General features: G+C 43.7%; 1 protein-coding gene across 2 annotated transcripts in view; it reads right to left on the bottom strand.

The window, feature by feature from the left end:
• Positions 1–16,654, bottom strand: part of PEX7 (peroxisomal biogenesis factor 7) — a 244,241-nt gene that overhangs the window by 98,274 nt on the left and 129,313 nt on the right. For both annotated transcript variants that reach the window (XR_004538935.1, XM_033939454.1), the window contains exon 7: positions 2,618–2,731. Coding sequence is in view for 1 of the 2 variants with exons in the window: in XM_033939454.1 (XP_033795345.1) it covers positions 2,618–2,731 (114 nt within the window). In the remaining variant the exon portion in view is untranslated. The remainder of the gene's footprint in view (positions 1–2,617; positions 2,732–16,654) is intronic.

Below are 16,654 nucleotides of genomic sequence, written 5' to 3' on the forward strand. Positions count from 1 at the left end.
AAGGAATTAGCTTATTCCTTTCTTATAAATCAAAGTTCTGGCTGCTGAACTAGAGAAAGAGATATTCAGCTGGCAGGGCTTTGTTTATAAATTTTTATCAACACAACTAATATACTACTTTATCCTAAAGCAAAAAATAAATAAATAAATAGAATTTTTTTTTTCTACGTTTGTTGTCTGGTTTCTGCTTTCCACATCTTCCCATTCAATTCCTTCCATCTACTGTGTGTCTTCTCTCTGCATCTTCCATTTGCTGTTACTGTGCCTCTCCCTTCACCCCCCACCCAATTAGTCTAGCACCCATCTTCTTCCCTCCGCTCCCCCATAGTCTGGCATCTGTCTTCTTCCCTTCCAGCTTCTTCTCCCCACTCTGTCTTCCACATTTCCCTTCAGGGTCTGTTCCTCTCTACCCTCTTTCAATGTCTGTTCTATTCCTTTCCACCATCACCCTTCCCTCCCTCCTTTACCATCTGTTCCTTTCTACCACCCTTCAGCTCCTCTCGCGTGGCCTATCTATCTACCTCCCTCCCTCTTATTTTCGTGGCACGTTACAATGCAATTTGTGCAAGCCGCTGGAGCCTGCGAGCTCGGTCCCTGTCCCATCCCCCACCAACCATCTCGCTTCTGTGTTCCTATTTTCCCCATTTCTAATATCTCCCCTATGTATCTGGCATTGCCCCCCCCCCCGTGTCCATATACCATCCCCATGGCATGTCCCCTTTATGTCTCTGTCCCTATGCCCCCATGCACATAATTTCCCCTCTTTCTGTTACCTTCCTGTGTCCAGATTTCCCCTATCTTCCTCTTCCATACCAGTGTGTCTCTTCTTTTCAACCCCATCTAGCTTCTCTCCCTCTTTCTTCCCCCCCCCTTGCTTCCAGCATCTGGCTCCCATGCCTGTCCTCCCCTTTCTTTCCTGCTATGGGTTTCTTTTTTTCCCTCTTCATCCCCTTGGCCCAGAATCTTTTTCCCTTCACTCCCTCCTTCCTAGTGTGAGCTGGGAACACGCGCGATCGCCCCACCCGCCCAATCGCAGCGTTTAGCCAGCTCCCTCCCTCCACCTCACCTTATATGCCGAGTTTGCTGGCTTTTTTTTTCCCGAGCCGCATGCGCGGCTGTACAAGTTGATCAATCTTCTCCTCTCCTGCAACTTCCTTTTTCCGGTTGCGCGATCCTTGATGCCTCACTGCGGAGACAAGACCATTCACCGCTCCATGGGGCGGTGAATGGCCTTGTCCCCGTCCCCGCAGCGACTATCATTTTTCTTTCCCCGTTTCGGCGGGTTACCCACGGCTACTCGCGGCTAGCCGCGGGTAATAATCACCGTGTCATTCTCTAATTGACATCTTTCTGCAGTATGCTCACAAGAATATACAGAGTACCCTAAGGTTCAGCATACCATTCCTATTGCACTGGAATGGTTGTTTAGCCACTGTAACAGCACAGTTACATGCAAATTAGTTCAAAGATAATCCAGAAAAATTTAAGGCTGCGTGGTTTATGGGCAGATTATGGTTCCTACTATAGCATCTAGGAAAAGGACCTATATTGTCATAAACCCCTAAAATCTTCAAAAAAAGATGAAAATTTTGACTTCCAACTTACTTTTAAATTAAAAATCTCTACAGTAGCGCTAGCGAAGAACTTCTCAATGTTGCAGAATTTCGAGCTATTAAGCCATTCTTACAACACAAGACTTTTCAGACTCTAGTGTTTTCATTAGTGATTAACCACACAGATTATTGTAATGCAGTATACAACAGTATTACCATGATAGCTCCATGCCAATTACTCATAAAACAGAATACAGCAATTAAGTTAATACTGGATTCCAGTAGATACAATCATGTCACACCATTATTTGAAGAATACCACTGGTAACTAGTTTAGTTATCAGATCAAATTTAAGGCATTAGTGTTGGCCTACAATGCATTCTAAAGTAGCCTTCCTTGTAATCTGACTGATCTTTTGATCCCTTACACACCTCAGGGGACACTCATTTATGCATACAAAATCAGTTATCTTCTAACTGGAGCAGAATCAATATTACATGAGAATCTTTCTTTTATCTTGCTCCAGCACTTTGAAATGCCTTACCCCAATATTTTAGGTGATAAATTAAGTTTCAACAAAATTTAAATGAGGCTGAAAACTTATTTCTTCATTAAAGCATTTGTATTATAGGCGGTTTGGATTTGACAGATGGGTTATTAGGGGGAAACTGATGGACCAGGACAAGGCTACTAATTGTTTTGTTGTTAATATTTGGCTTTTATTTTTATCTCCAATTATGTTTTGTATAGATTGATTTCATTGTGATATATTTTTTGCTATTTTAGGTATTACTAGATTGTAAACCACTTTGATTTTCTAAAAGGCAGCTAATGATATAATAAACAAACATACAAGTTTATCCCATACATTAGCATTGTGGATATATTGAAAATCATACAGGCTAGATGTGTTCCAAGGCCTGAGTTGAGAATCCCTGGTCTATAACAACAGTCTGTGTCCATATAAGTCATTGTCCATATAAGAGTTCTGAAATGCACCTAAATGTACAGTGTACAGTAAAACTAACAGATATTTATAAAAAGAAAACAAAAATGCACCTACTTTTACTCTCCTGATAGCATAAGTATGGCCATAAAGGTCAAAGACAGGTTGCCGTACATTCCTCAGGTCCCAGCCTTTCAAACTGCAGTCAACTGCACCAGTCACCAGCAACTTCTGAAAGCCAGAAAAGACAAATCGCATGTATTTTTCCCTCTTATTCTCATCAAATTAACACAGGCTTGTTTGCTGGTTGTGAAACACTTTCTGCTGTTGTGTTACATCTGTAGTATAATAACTAAGCTACAACTAGAAACTGTTAAATTCTTGATCAACACTAAAATAATCAATGTCACACAGATCAACTTTTATATTAAGTATATCTCTTTTGGGGGGGCAGGGGGGATTGGTTCCTCCTTCCTTCTCAATCACAACCAGCGCAAAAGTTTTGGCGCCATAAGCCTTTTAGATTTGCAAATATCTATAGATTGATTGTTTTTTAAAAGGTAGCTTACATTATACACTCGACCCCCTATTTCTGGTCTAGTCATTGAATTAACAGTCCTGAGGCTGAGAGTCATATACCAAAGTTCCTTCTGGAACCCTGAACATTGGATATAATGGAAGACTAGATTCTTATCTCAATAATCTTCTTTCTGGAAAAGGGTATAGATCAGGGATCTCAAAGTCCCTCTTTGAGGGCCGCAATCCAGTCGGGTTTTCAGGATTTCCCCAATGAATATGCATGAGATCTATGTGCATGCACTGCTTTCAATGCATATTCATTGGGGAAATCCTGAAAACCTGACTGGATTGCGGCCCTCAAGGAGGGACTTTGAGATCCCTGGTATAGATAGATGAGCCTGCCCGTAAAACCGAGGATCCAAACATAGTGTCCTCACATGCCGCTATGTCCAATCTGTAGAACTTTGTAAAGATATGAAAAGTAGACTACGTAGGTGCTCTACATATTTCCTCAGGAAGAACTGCCCAAGACTCCACCCATGAAAAAGCCACACTTCTAGTAGAGTGAGCTTTCAGCGAGATTAGAAGCTGTTTGCCACAGCCAATATACACCAACATAATTGCCATATGAATCTATCTAGAGATAGATGCCTTTGAAGTCAGTCTGCTTCATCTAGCCTGACTAGTCAGAACAAAAAGATGATCTGAGAGCTGGAAGACATTGGTCTTTCCAAATAGTGGAGCAAAACTCTGCTAATGACTAGTGCCTGCATTAGCTTATCTTGCTTTGTCAAACTCAAGGACTGGAACATGGGTAAATGAACCTCCTAGGGACTGAGCACAGGGAAATACCTATTTCTGTGATCCTGAGAAGTAGTTCTCTGTATGAAAGTGCTTGTAAATTTCGAGACTCTTCTCATCGAAATGATCACTAATAGAAACACTGTCTGTACAGTGAGATTCATCAGTGATGCCTGTTGTAGAGGCTCATATGGAGTCTTACTAAGACCCTTCAAAACAAACAGGCTTGCATCGGTCAACAGTATCAACCATGAGGGAATGCAAAGTGGCATGCCCTTGGACAACAAGTCTATCTGGAGCCACAGCACAAATGCACCATGCTTCCACCGTCCAGGGGAATGTCCACTGGAGAGAATCATTTTGTACAGACCAGTGGGACAATACAGAATCCTGAAGGGGACACATATGAGCCTTCGCCCATGGAACCCCCTCTATGGTTACTGCCACTGACCCCAGTACCTGAAGGTAATGCCAAGCCATGGGACTCAACCTCACCAAGAAGTCTGTAATCTGCTTTGTAAGCTTCTGTTTGCATGGCTCAGGAAGAAAACCATAACCCTGCACAGTGTTGAAAAAGAATCCTAGGTATTCCAAGCATTGGGTTGGTTCCAGATGACTCTTCTTGAAGTTGACTATTCAACCCAGGTCCTGCAGGAATCTCAGCTTGGATAGAGCTCTGATCAGTCAGTCATCTAAGGACAGATACACCTGGATCCCTGCCTTGCGGAAATGCGCTGCAACCACCACCATCATGTTGGTGAAGGTGTGCGACGCTGTTGCCAGTCTGAAGGGTAAAGTGGAAAATTGAGAATGTCTCTCCAGAACATGGAAATCTCAAATATTTCCTGTGGTCCGTGAAGATGGGAATGTGAAGCTAGGCCGCCGTCAAATCCAGGGAGGCTAAAAATTCCCCCGGAACCACTGCCACAATGACCAAATGGTCTCCATTCTGAAGCAAGGCACACTCAGTGCCACATTTAAGGACTTCAAGTCTAGAATTGGTCTCCAATCTTCTGAGCCTTTCTTGGGCACTATGAAGTATATGGAATATCTGCCTGAATCTGATTCCTCTTCAGGAACAAGCTATATGGCTCAAATATCCAAGAGACTTTAAACTGTCGCTAGGAATCTGGCTGTTTTGTCTGATCTCCCTGCCAGAAAATTCACAAAGAGATCTGGTAGAGGGCAATAAAACTCAATCTTGTGTCCCTCTCGAATAAGATCTAGTACCCAGTGGTCCGAAGAAATCTGTGCCCAAGCTTCTTAGTAAGCCAACAGTCTCCCTCCTATTTGTGGGGGTATAGCTACTGGCTTGGCATCATTGGGTTTTCTTGGAGACTATCCTGGCTTGTAAACTGATGAGCCTCAAAAATTTCCCTGACTGCCCCCCCCCCCTTTCCTGAGGGCTTGCAGTCTGCTGTCTGGTAAGGTTGCTCTGAAAAGAGAAGATGGAACTTCTATCTATATGGGTGTAGTTTACAGACCTCTGACTCAATCGCATCAAATTGATAAAGATCTGATAGAAGATATCCAAAAGTTTGGAAAGAAAGAGGAGTTGCTGCTGTTGGGGGATTTAAACCTGCAAGATGCAAACTGAAAAGTTCCATCTGCAGAATCGAAAAGAAGTAGGGAGATTGTGGATACCTTTCAAGAAGCTCAGCTCAGACAAATGGTGACAGAACCCACAAGGGAAAAAGCGATATTGGATCTAGTCCTCACAAATGGGGAGAGTATCTCTAATGTTCAAGTAGGTGCCCACTTGGGAAGTAGCGATCATCAAACGGTTTGGTTTGATATAACAGATAAAGTAGAGAGCGTCTCCACAAAACTTAAAGTCCTAGATTTAAAACCTACGGACTATGGGAGAGTACCTGAAGAAAGAGCTGTTAGGATGGGAGATCATAAGAGAAGTGGAAAAACAGTGGTTTAAGCTTAAAAGAGCAATAAAAATGGCTAATGATCTTTATGTGAAGAAAATAAATAAAAATAAAAGAAAAAGGAAACCGATGTGGGTCTCCAAACTGGTGGTGGAGAAAATAAAGGCAAAAGAATTGGCATTCCTGAAATATTTTTTTTTTTTAAAAACCCCAAGAAGAGGAGTACAGAAAGGAATACCGAATTACCGATCCAGCGGGCAAGCAGGAGTTCGAGGCAGATCCTGCAGGGGCATTGAGCCGTTTCCGCCCCCCCCCCCCCCCCGAGTCCAGCGGGGGCCGACTTTTAAAAGAGAACAGCGCCAACGGCGCTCAGCCGTTAGGCGCGCAGTGTGCGCCTTTGTGAAGCGACGCATGTGGAAGCGACAATACGTTAAATCGCAAAAAATCCGAATAAGTTATTGCACGGTTTATCTCCACAATAACCTGTACCGGCTGATAAGTTGTTACTACTGTCTATCTCCATAATAACCTGTACAGTCTGATATGCTGTTAGCACTGTTTATCTCCATAATAACCTGTTTAGTCTTATAAGCTGTAAGCACTGTAATCTGTTGAGTCTGATAAGCTGATAGTATTATCCAACTCCTAAACAATCGATACATCTTCCATATTGCCTGATAAGTTGATAACACTGTTTATCCTCAAAATAACCTGTATAGCCTGATAAGTTGATAACACTGTTTATCCTCAAAATAACCTGTATAGCCTGATAAGTTAATAGTACTGTCTACCTCCCACATCCTGACAAGCATTGACAAACCGATACTGCTGACACTCTTATACTCCTCTATTAGCTCTCCTTTTCTTACAAATCCTTGAAAGCACTCCCCCGATCCAGCAGGGACCCCCACAATCTCAAAGAAGTGCTCCTCATCTCTCAACAGTGGGAAGAAAAGCTTACCCATCTCTGAACTCACCACTGAGGGTCACAGACGCTACAGAACAAACAACCCCCATCCCCTAACCTCCCAACACCTCCCAGAACCTTGCACCTCACACCAGTCACCAAATAGCAGAGTCTCCTACACCTTACACAAAAACTCACTATGCCTCCCAATATCTCTACAAGCGTACTCCTACAACTACTGCTCTTCCTTCTCCTAACCAACAGAAAAACAGAAGGTTATCATACATCCTCTATCCCAACCTTAACAGAATCCCACAGGCTCCCCCTACCTACCAGAAGACTTCATTCGCCCAGAAATTTGATAGAATGCCCCTCACTCAACCACATCAGCATACCAACCAGCTGGGGAAAAAGACCACCCCCAAAACCAAAAACAGAAAACCTCAACCGTCATCCAAAAACCAAATAAAATCTCCTCCACCCAAACAGCTCACCAACTCCCCAAACTCTCAATATCTCTTTATCATGCGCATACATGAACATCAGATCAATATGCACAAAAGCAGATCTTATTAAGGACTGGATAGTTAAAAAACAACTAAGCTGCTTATTCCTAACCGAAACCTGGATAACTTCAGAATCCGATCCCATCATCACAGAACTATGCCCAACGGGTTACAAAATAGAATTGATCTGTAGGAAAAAAAAGCGTGGTGGAGGTCTAGCCATCATACTCAAAAACAACATCAATATAAAGACTCTAGACAAACACTCCACACCACACCTAGATCTCCTAGCCTGCCAACTATCCGAAGACTCACTCACCGGAACATTAACATGCATCCTCTGTTACTCAACACCAGGAAAGTGGAATGATAACAAACAAGATATTGAAGAATTTATTTACCAGAATTCCCTTACATCACCTCACAACCTAATCCTAGGAGACATAAACCTCCATCTTGAAGATCACACCTCTAAACAAGTAATAAATCTTCTCTCATACCTCAAAGCACTGAACTACCAGATCCTTAACACCCAACCCACACATGAAAAAGGCCACCAACTAGTTGTCGCTGCTTACATGACCCAACACCCTCACAAACCCGAAATCCTTATCTCAAATGGGGCCTGGTGCCCCTCACTCTGGTCAGACCACTACAAATACACCTTTAACATCAACTGGCCTCAAAACATTATCAAACAATCTCCAAAAAAAACCTCCTTCAAAATACGCCAAAAAATCAAACCCCTCACATTTTGGGATAAAGCAGACCAAGCCATCACCAACACAACCCCCAACGAATTCATATCCCATTGGCAAACCATAAGCGAAACCATCCTGAATGAACTAGCCCCAGAAAAACTAAAATTTAAAATAAGTAGACCTTCTGATAAATGGTTCGATTCCGAACTCCTCCAAGCAAAAAAGCTCTGCAGACAACTAGAGAGAGACTGGAAAAAAAATAAGAGCTCAGAACACACTAAAACAGCATGGAGAAATCAAATAAACCAATACAAAATCAAACTCAAGGAAAAACGGAAAGCCTACTACTCCAAAATGATAGGCACAAAAATCCCAGACACAAAAAAACTATTCAACCTAGTAAAGAACCTCACTGACACCAAACCATACCTGGCCACTCAAGGTATCCACCCACCGACAGCCATCCACCTAGCAGATCACTTCAAAAATAAGATCACAAATATCAGAGCTGCATTCATAAACACACCCACCCATCTCGAAAAAATAATAACAAACCCAACAACTGATGAAGCCATCGTAGCAGACAGATGCTGGTCCAACTTCCCAATCCTACTTGGGTCGGATATGAACCGACTCTACAATAAATACAGCCATGCATCCAGCGAACTCAATAATTGCCCCACCTACCTGTTATCAAACGCCTCCACCACATTCAAAACCAACTTGATGCTATGGATTCAAACCACACTAACAGAAGGCCAATTCCCACAGGATTTAGGAGAGATTATAATCACCCCTATCATAAAAGATCACAAGGGCCCAATAGATAGCCCCTCCAACTACAGGCCTATCGCTTCAATTCCAATGTATGTCAAAATAATAGAAGGCCTTGTTACACAACACCTCACAAACTACCTGGAAAAACATAACCTACTTCACCACTCACAATCAGGTTTTCGAACCAACCATAGCACAGAAACACTTCTAATCTCACTCCTAGATATAGCCCGGCAACACATCAGTAAAGGAAAAAAGATGATACTAATACAACTTGACCTCTCTGCAGCATTTGACCTAGTTGACCACACCTTATTACTACAGATACTCGACGCCATAGGGATCTCAGGCAAGGTCTACAATTGGTTACAAGGGTTCCTCAAATCAAGAACCTATAGGGTAAAATACAACGATACCAAATCAGAGCCATGGGCAAACCCCTGCGGAGTACCACAAGGATCACCTCTCTCACCTACACTCTTCAACCTCTTTATCTCCTCCTTAGGAGCCACCTTAGATAAACTAAACGTCACATCCTTCAGCTACGCAGACGACATCACCATACTCCTCCCCTTCGACCCTTTAGAGCCCACCACCACAGAAAAGCTGGAAACAACCTTAGATACAGTAGAAAAATGGATGATGGATCACAAACTAAAACTAAACCCAGAAAAAACAAAATTCCTCCTGCTTGAAAAGGCCAAAACCCCTACCATCACAGAACTGATAATCAAAAACACCAAATACCCAATACAACTCGAACTAAAACTACTAGGAGTTACCATAGACAGATGTTGCACAATGCACTCCCAAATCAACAAGACGACACAGAAAGCCTTCCTAACCATGAGAAACCTACGCAAAATCAGAAAATTCTTCAACCAAACACAATTCAGACTAATAGTACAATCCTTAGTACTAGGTCTACTGGACTATTGCAACTCCCTATATCTCCCTTGTCCAGCCTTTATGATAAAGCAACTCCAGACCATACAAAACACCGCCCTCAGACTAATCTACTCACTTAGAAAATATGATCACATAACAGCTGCCTTCTTAGACTCCCACTGGCTACCCATACAAGCACAAATTCAATTCAAATTCTACTGCCTATTATTCAAAGCATTACACGGCTCTTCCCCATCCTACCTAACCAACCGCTTAAACCAGATCTCCTCAAAAAGACACAGAAGAACCCCTAACCCTTTCACCTTCCCCCCTTTCAAGGGCACACATCGCAAGAAAATGTTCGATAACCTTCTGGCAACTCAAGCAGCAAAACTCAACCAATCCGTCACCAACCTGCTGACAACATCGGACGACTTCAAAACGTTCCGCAAAGAAATCAAAACCCTGCTCTTCAAAAAATTCATCCAAAAATCCTAACCCCCTTACCTACCACCAACTCACTTCACCAACCTCTCACCTCATCCAGAAAATTCCAGTTACCCAAAAAAAAAAAAAAAAAAAAATTGCATCCTCACTGGAAAATGTCCAGTAATCTCTGAAATGTTTACATCTCTGGAAATGTCCAGTCAATTCTTTTGTAATCCGCCTTGAACTGCAAGGTATAGGCGGAATAGAAATCCGTAATGTAATGTAATACCAGGTAAAACTGAAAGAAGCCAAGAAAGAGATATGCCTGGTGAAAACGCAAGCAGAAGAGCAAATGGCTTAAAGTGTAAAAAAGGGAGACAAAATTTTTTTCTGATATATTAGTGAAAAGAGGAAGATGAAAAATGGAATTGCGAAACTAAAAGATACTATGAACCAATATGTGGAGAGTGATGAAGAAAAAGCAAACATGCTAAACAAATATTTCTATTCTGTGTTCACAGAAGAAAATCCTGGAGAAGAACCGAAATTGTCTGGCAAAATTACACACAAAAATGGAGTAGATTCTGCGCCATTCACAGAGGAAAGTGTTTATGAACAACTTGAAAAATTGAAGGTGGACAATGCAACGTGACCGGACGGGATCCATCCCAGGATACTGAGGGAGCTCAGAGAAGTTCTGGAGGGTCCTAATAAAGACTTGTTCAACAAATCTCTGGAGATGGAAATGGTTCCTGGGGATTGGAGAAGAGCAGATATGGTCCTATTCACAAAAGTGGTCACAGGGATGAAGCGGGAAACTACAGGCCGGTAAGCCTCACTTCAGTTGCTGGAAAAAAATGGAAGTGTTGTTGAAAGAAAGGATAGTGAAATTCCTATAATCTAATGCGTTACAGGATCCAAGGCAACATGGTTTTACTAAAGGTAAATCATGCCAAATGAACCTGATTGAATTTTTTGATTGGGTGACCAGAGAATTGAATCAAGAACATATGCTAGTTATAATTTACTTAGATTTCAGCAAAGCCTTTGACACACTTCTTCATAGGAGGCTCTTGAACAAACTTGAAGGGCTGAAGTTAGGATCCAAAGTGGTGAACTGAATTAGAAACTGGTTGATGGACAGATGCCAGAGGGTGGTGGTTAATAGAATTTGCTCAGAGGAAGGAAAGGTGAGTAGTGGAGTCCTTCAGGGTTCGGTGCTGGGGCCGATCCTGTTCAATATGTTTGTGATTGACATTGTTGAAGGATTAGAAGGAAAGTTTTGCCTTTTTGCAGATGATACCAAGATTTGTAACAGAGTAGACACCAAGGAGGGAATGGAAAACATGAAAAAGGATCTGCAAAAGTTAGAGGAATGATCTAATATCTGGCAACTAAAATTCAACGCAAAGAAATGCAGAATGATGCTTTTAGGGATTAGTAATCGGAAGGAGCTGTATGTGCTGGGAGGTAAGAGGCTGATATGCACTGATGGGGATAGGGACCTTGGGGTGATAGTGTCCGAAGATCTAAAGGCAAAGAAACAGTGTGACAAGGCAGTGGCTGTTGCCAGAAGGATGCTAGGCTGTATAGAGAGGCGTAACCAGAAGAAGAAAGGTGTTGATGCCCCTGTACAGGTCGTTGATGAGGCCCCACTTGGAGTACTGTTGTATGTTTATAAAATAGCTGCTTCCATTATGCATGCCAGCAAACACATCTGCACTCCTTTATGTCTTTATACATATTTTATATTTACAATATAAATAATAATACATATTGTATAATTTATTTTCTATATTCTATAATGACTACAGGAGGAGTCTGAGCAGGCTGAGAATCAGGGGGAGCTCCTTGTGATCTTAGACAAGTCACTTAACCTTCCATTACCTCAGATACAAACTCAAGATTGTGAGCCCTACAGGGACAGAAAATATCTACTGTACCTGAATGTATACAGCTTTAATAGTTTTCCAGTTTGCAGGCAGTATATAAGAAACCGGGGGGGAGGGGGAAGCTATCAAGGTGTGGCAAAAAGTGAGCTTGATTTACTACAGGAGTCACCAACCTGCAGTTGCTGACTTCCATGGTAAATGCTGTAATCCGCTGGCCTAATGTTCTCTTGCCACCTCTTAAAGGGGTTGCAGTATAGTCCCCCCATTCCTAAACAGCACCTACACTCTAACCTGATAATAAACCTCCATCCTCATCTGTCCTCTTGATAACAACTCCTCCCTCATTTAAACACCATAACACCATTCCCCATAACAAACCCCCCTCTAACCCCCATCTAAGGAAACATGATCCCTATAGGTAGTACTGTGAAATTAATTGCTAGGTTCAAAAATAACACTGTGGAAAGGTGATGTTCCTGATATGGACTTTCTTGAAAAAAACTTAGCAAGCCACATAAAAACCTCTAGGACCCAGTCCGCTGGGGGTGTTGGACCCAACATGGTCCGTGTTTCGACAAAACTGTCTTCTTCAGGGGTCCATGTTAGTCCTTGAGTTCAAAATACGTGGAAAAGCTAAACAATCAATCCAAATGTGCAAATGGCATTCGACCACTAATGATCTCTGGCGATTTGCTCATGTCATTGATAGTAGCAATAGGGAGTCCCCAGTTGGCTACTGGCCTCCAAAAGTGTGTACTCATTAAGTAGTCGCGGAAGGCTTTGGACTATGCTAAGAGTGAAGACTTCCATGACTACTTAATGAGCACACATTTTGGGGACCAGTAACCAACCTTAAGAGGTAGCCTGGGAGTATCTGGCCATGCTTTAAGGCCCAATGTTACTGAGATAGTAAAATAACCCTGCTTTTATTCACCATTGATAATGTTAAAGAATTTGCATAATAATGAATTGTATTATAAGCATTTGCATGGGTACAGCATAGCAACTTAAAACAGTTCTAATGTGACTTAAATTGCTATAAAGGAATGATAATTAACATGTTAAGAAGCAAATGAAGCGACTTAAGAGCCCTAACTCAGCTTGACAACATTCCTTCTTAATAAACAAAAATATAAACGTCAAAATATTTACAAAGGGCTGCATGTATGGTGCAGCCTTTTGTAATACACCACGAAAAATGGGCATGTCCCAAACTAAGCATCTCAATTCTGATCTCAACATTCTATGTTATATGAGTCTTTTTTGTATTAAGGATGTAATATCACATAAGAATTTCTCCCATTTTCTGCCTACGGGAAAAAATCTACAGTGTATGTCTCTAGAAGCATCATTTATGAAACTTGAGATTCTACTTGTGGCATGATGATATATTGGTAAATGGTGATTCAAAATCTTAGATTACTAAAGGTCCTCGTTCTCTAGAACCGGTAGATCTGTAGCTATAGGATAAAATGTGTTCAGCCTCCCACACAGGAACTTAAACCACTTGCAAATAGCTGCAAAGAATAATTCATGCAAATTGACAATGATTCTAACAAAGAATCACTGTTTGCAACAGCAGAATTGTCATGCTAAAGAGAGCCCCAATTATATGGTGAAAATCAAGAATTCAGCAGTAAACCATCCTAAATAAGCACTTTACTTATAATTCAGACCCCTTTAAGATGCTTGAGGTAAATAGCCTGCTTACTATGATTATGGGTTTCAATGAATCTAATGAATAAACTTGGATAGTATGCTAATAAATATTGACTTATATTATTAATACGATTTAAACATCTGGTATCTTTTAGGAAACTGTTTTGATGATCTGAAATACCGTGTTTCCCCGAAAATAAGACCTACCCCGAAAATAAGCCCTAGATGAAGTGCTTATTTTTGGGGTAGGGGAAAGCAAAATAAAAGTACCAGGATCTTTCTAAATACCACAGCAGACTTGCCATCTCTCCCTCCCCACGCCGACTGCGAGACTGACATATCATTACCTACTTCCAAAAGGCAGCATCGCAGCAGCAATCTAAAACGGCTGCTTCGGGCCTTCTCAAGTCGGGACGTTCCACTGCTTCCTACAAGATTTCTTGCGAGAAGGGATTAACTATCCAAAGGTTCAGGAATTAAGTGGTGTTGTACAAGAAGAAGACAGATAGGAATGGGAAAATTAGGGAGGCAAGAGAAAAAACAGGCAAGTAGGTGAACAAGGGAAAATGGGGAGGGCTGAGGAGAAATTAAATCTTGCTATAAGTAGAATTTTTTAAAAAGCAGATAAAATGTAGAAAAAAATGAAACAGAAGTATCAGAATCAGACATAAGGGAGGAAGCGAAAATGGTTTGATCCAGTAAGGCTATTCTTATTAGAAGGATAAGAAACATAGGGCTCTCTGGGATCGGGAACTAAAAAGCACAGTTACTTACCGTAACAGGTGTTATCCAGGGACAGCAGGCAGATATTCTTTACGCATGGGTGACGTCACCGACGGAGCCCCGGTACGGACCTTTTTAACTAGAAAGTTCTAGTTGGCCACACCGCGCGTGCGCGAGTGCCTTCCCGCCCGACGGAGGAGTGCGTGGTCCCCAGTTAAGATAAGCCAGCTAAGAAGCCAACCCGGGGAGGAGGGAGGGACGTAAGAATATCTGCCTGCTGTCCCTGGATAACACCTGTTACGGTAAGTAACTGTGCTTTATCCCAGGACAAGCAGGCAGCATATTCTTTACGCATGGGTGACCTCCAAGCTAACAGAGAGGGAGGAGGGATGGTTGGCCATTTAGGAAAATAAATTTTGTAACACAGATTGGCCGAAGTGCCCATCCCGTCTGGAGAAGGCATCCAGACAGTAGTGAGTAGTGAATGTGTGAACTGAGGACCAAGTGGCAGCTCTGCAGATTTCCTCGATGGGAGTGGAACGGAGGAAAGCTACAGACGCCGCCATAGCTCTGACTCTGTGGGCCGTGACAGCACCTTCCAGTGGGAGACCGGCCCGAGCATAACAGAACGCAATGCAGGCAGCAAGCCAATTGGAAAGCGTACGTTTAGAGACAGGACGACCTAAACGGTTAGGGTCGAAGGACAGAAAGAGCTGGGGCGCCGTGCGGTGAGCTCTGGTACGGTCAAGGTAGTATGCTAGGGCACGCTTACAGTCTAGCGTGTGCAACGCCTGTTCCCCAGGATGAGAATGGGGTTTAGGAAAAAAGACCGGCAATACAATGGATTGGTTGAGGTGAAAAGCTGAGACCACCTTGGGAAGGAATTTAGGATGGGTCCGCAGAACCACCTTGTCATGGTGAAAAACAGTGAAAGGTGGATCGGCGACTAGTGCATGCAGCTCACTAACCCTCCTGGCAGAGGTGATGGCAATGAGGAAAAGCACCTTCCAGGTGAGAAGTTTGAGCGAAGTTGTGGCAAGAGGCTCAAACGGAGGTTTCATGAGGGCCGAGAGAACCACATTCAGGTCCCAGACGACAGGAGGAGGCTGCAGAGGTGGTTTGACGTTGAAGAGGCCTCTCATGAAGCGGGAAACCAGTGGATGAGCCGTCAGAGGTTTCCCGAAGACAGGTAGATGAAACGCCGTGATGGCACTGAGGTTGACTCTGATTGAGGTAGACTTGAGTCCAGCGTCGGAAAGCGAGAGCAGATAGTCCAGCACTGTTTCCACCGCTAAAGAGGTGGGGTCGTGATTAGAGAATGACACGGTGAAAAAATTGGTCCCCGTCACCGCCCCGTCCCCGTCTCACCATCCTCTGCACCGCCCCGTCACCGCCATTCCCTTCACCGCCCCGTCACCGCCACTGCCACCCCATTCACCGCCCCGTCACCGCCACTGCAACCCCATTCACCGCCCCGTCACCGCCACCGCTGCATACATAAAAGCCTCAAACGGGTACGATTTTAAATACTTTTCTTTATTTACGTATAAAGGAAACATTCTTTAAAACTTTAAAACTTTAAAACTTAGTTAAATATTAGTTAATAACTATACAAAAACAAACACGACATGTACTTTTAATGCTTACAATGTTAGCCTACATGGTAAGTAGACGCGGCCGCTGTACCTAATCGCGGCAAAGATCTCCCTGCCGTGATTAGCATAGTGACCGCGGCTACGGCTGCAAGTCTCCCCTCCCCCCAGCGATCACGGCAGGAGGGCACCCAACCCCTCCTGTAGACCCCCCCAACGGCCCTCCCGACAATCGCAGCAGAAGGGTACCCAACCCCTCCTGCCGGTCCTCCCAATGGCCTCCCCTAAGATCGCCGGCAGGAGGGTACCCAACCCCTCCTGCTGGACCCCCCCCCAACGAACCCTCCCACCCCGGAACCCCCTTAGTCTTACTTTCCAAGTTGGACCGGACGGCTCCTCACACGTATGGCCAGCAGGCTTGCCTCCGTCCAAATGAGGCGGGCCCGCCCCTACCCTGCCCAACCCACAGGATCCTAGGGCCTGATTGGTCTAGGCACCTAAAGCCACTCCCGCTATAGGAGGGGCCTTAGGTGCTTGGGCCAATCAGGCCCTAGGATCCTGTGGGTTAGGGAGGGGAGGGGCGGGCACGCCTCATTTGGACGGAGGCAGGCCTGCTGGCCAGACGAGCGAGGAGCTGTCCGGCCCAACTTGGAAAGTAAGACTAAGGGTGGTGTTTCGGGATGGCGGGGTTTGTTGGGGGAGGGTCCAGCAGGAGGGGTTGGGCACCCTCCTATTGGCAATATAGGGGGCCGTTGGGGAGGCCGGCAGGAGGGGTTGGGCACCCTCCTACCAGTGATCATAGGGGGGCTGTTGGGGAGCTGGCAGGAGGGGTTGGATATCCTCCTGCTGCGATCGTTGGGGGGGCTGTTGGGGTAGGCAGGAG

The sequence above is a fragment of the Geotrypetes seraphini genome, chromosome 3, assembly GCF_902459505.1.
Source record: "Geotrypetes seraphini chromosome 3, aGeoSer1.1, whole genome shotgun sequence".
NCBI classification, from domain to species: domain Eukaryota; kingdom Metazoa; phylum Chordata; class Amphibia; order Gymnophiona; family Dermophiidae; genus Geotrypetes; species Geotrypetes seraphini.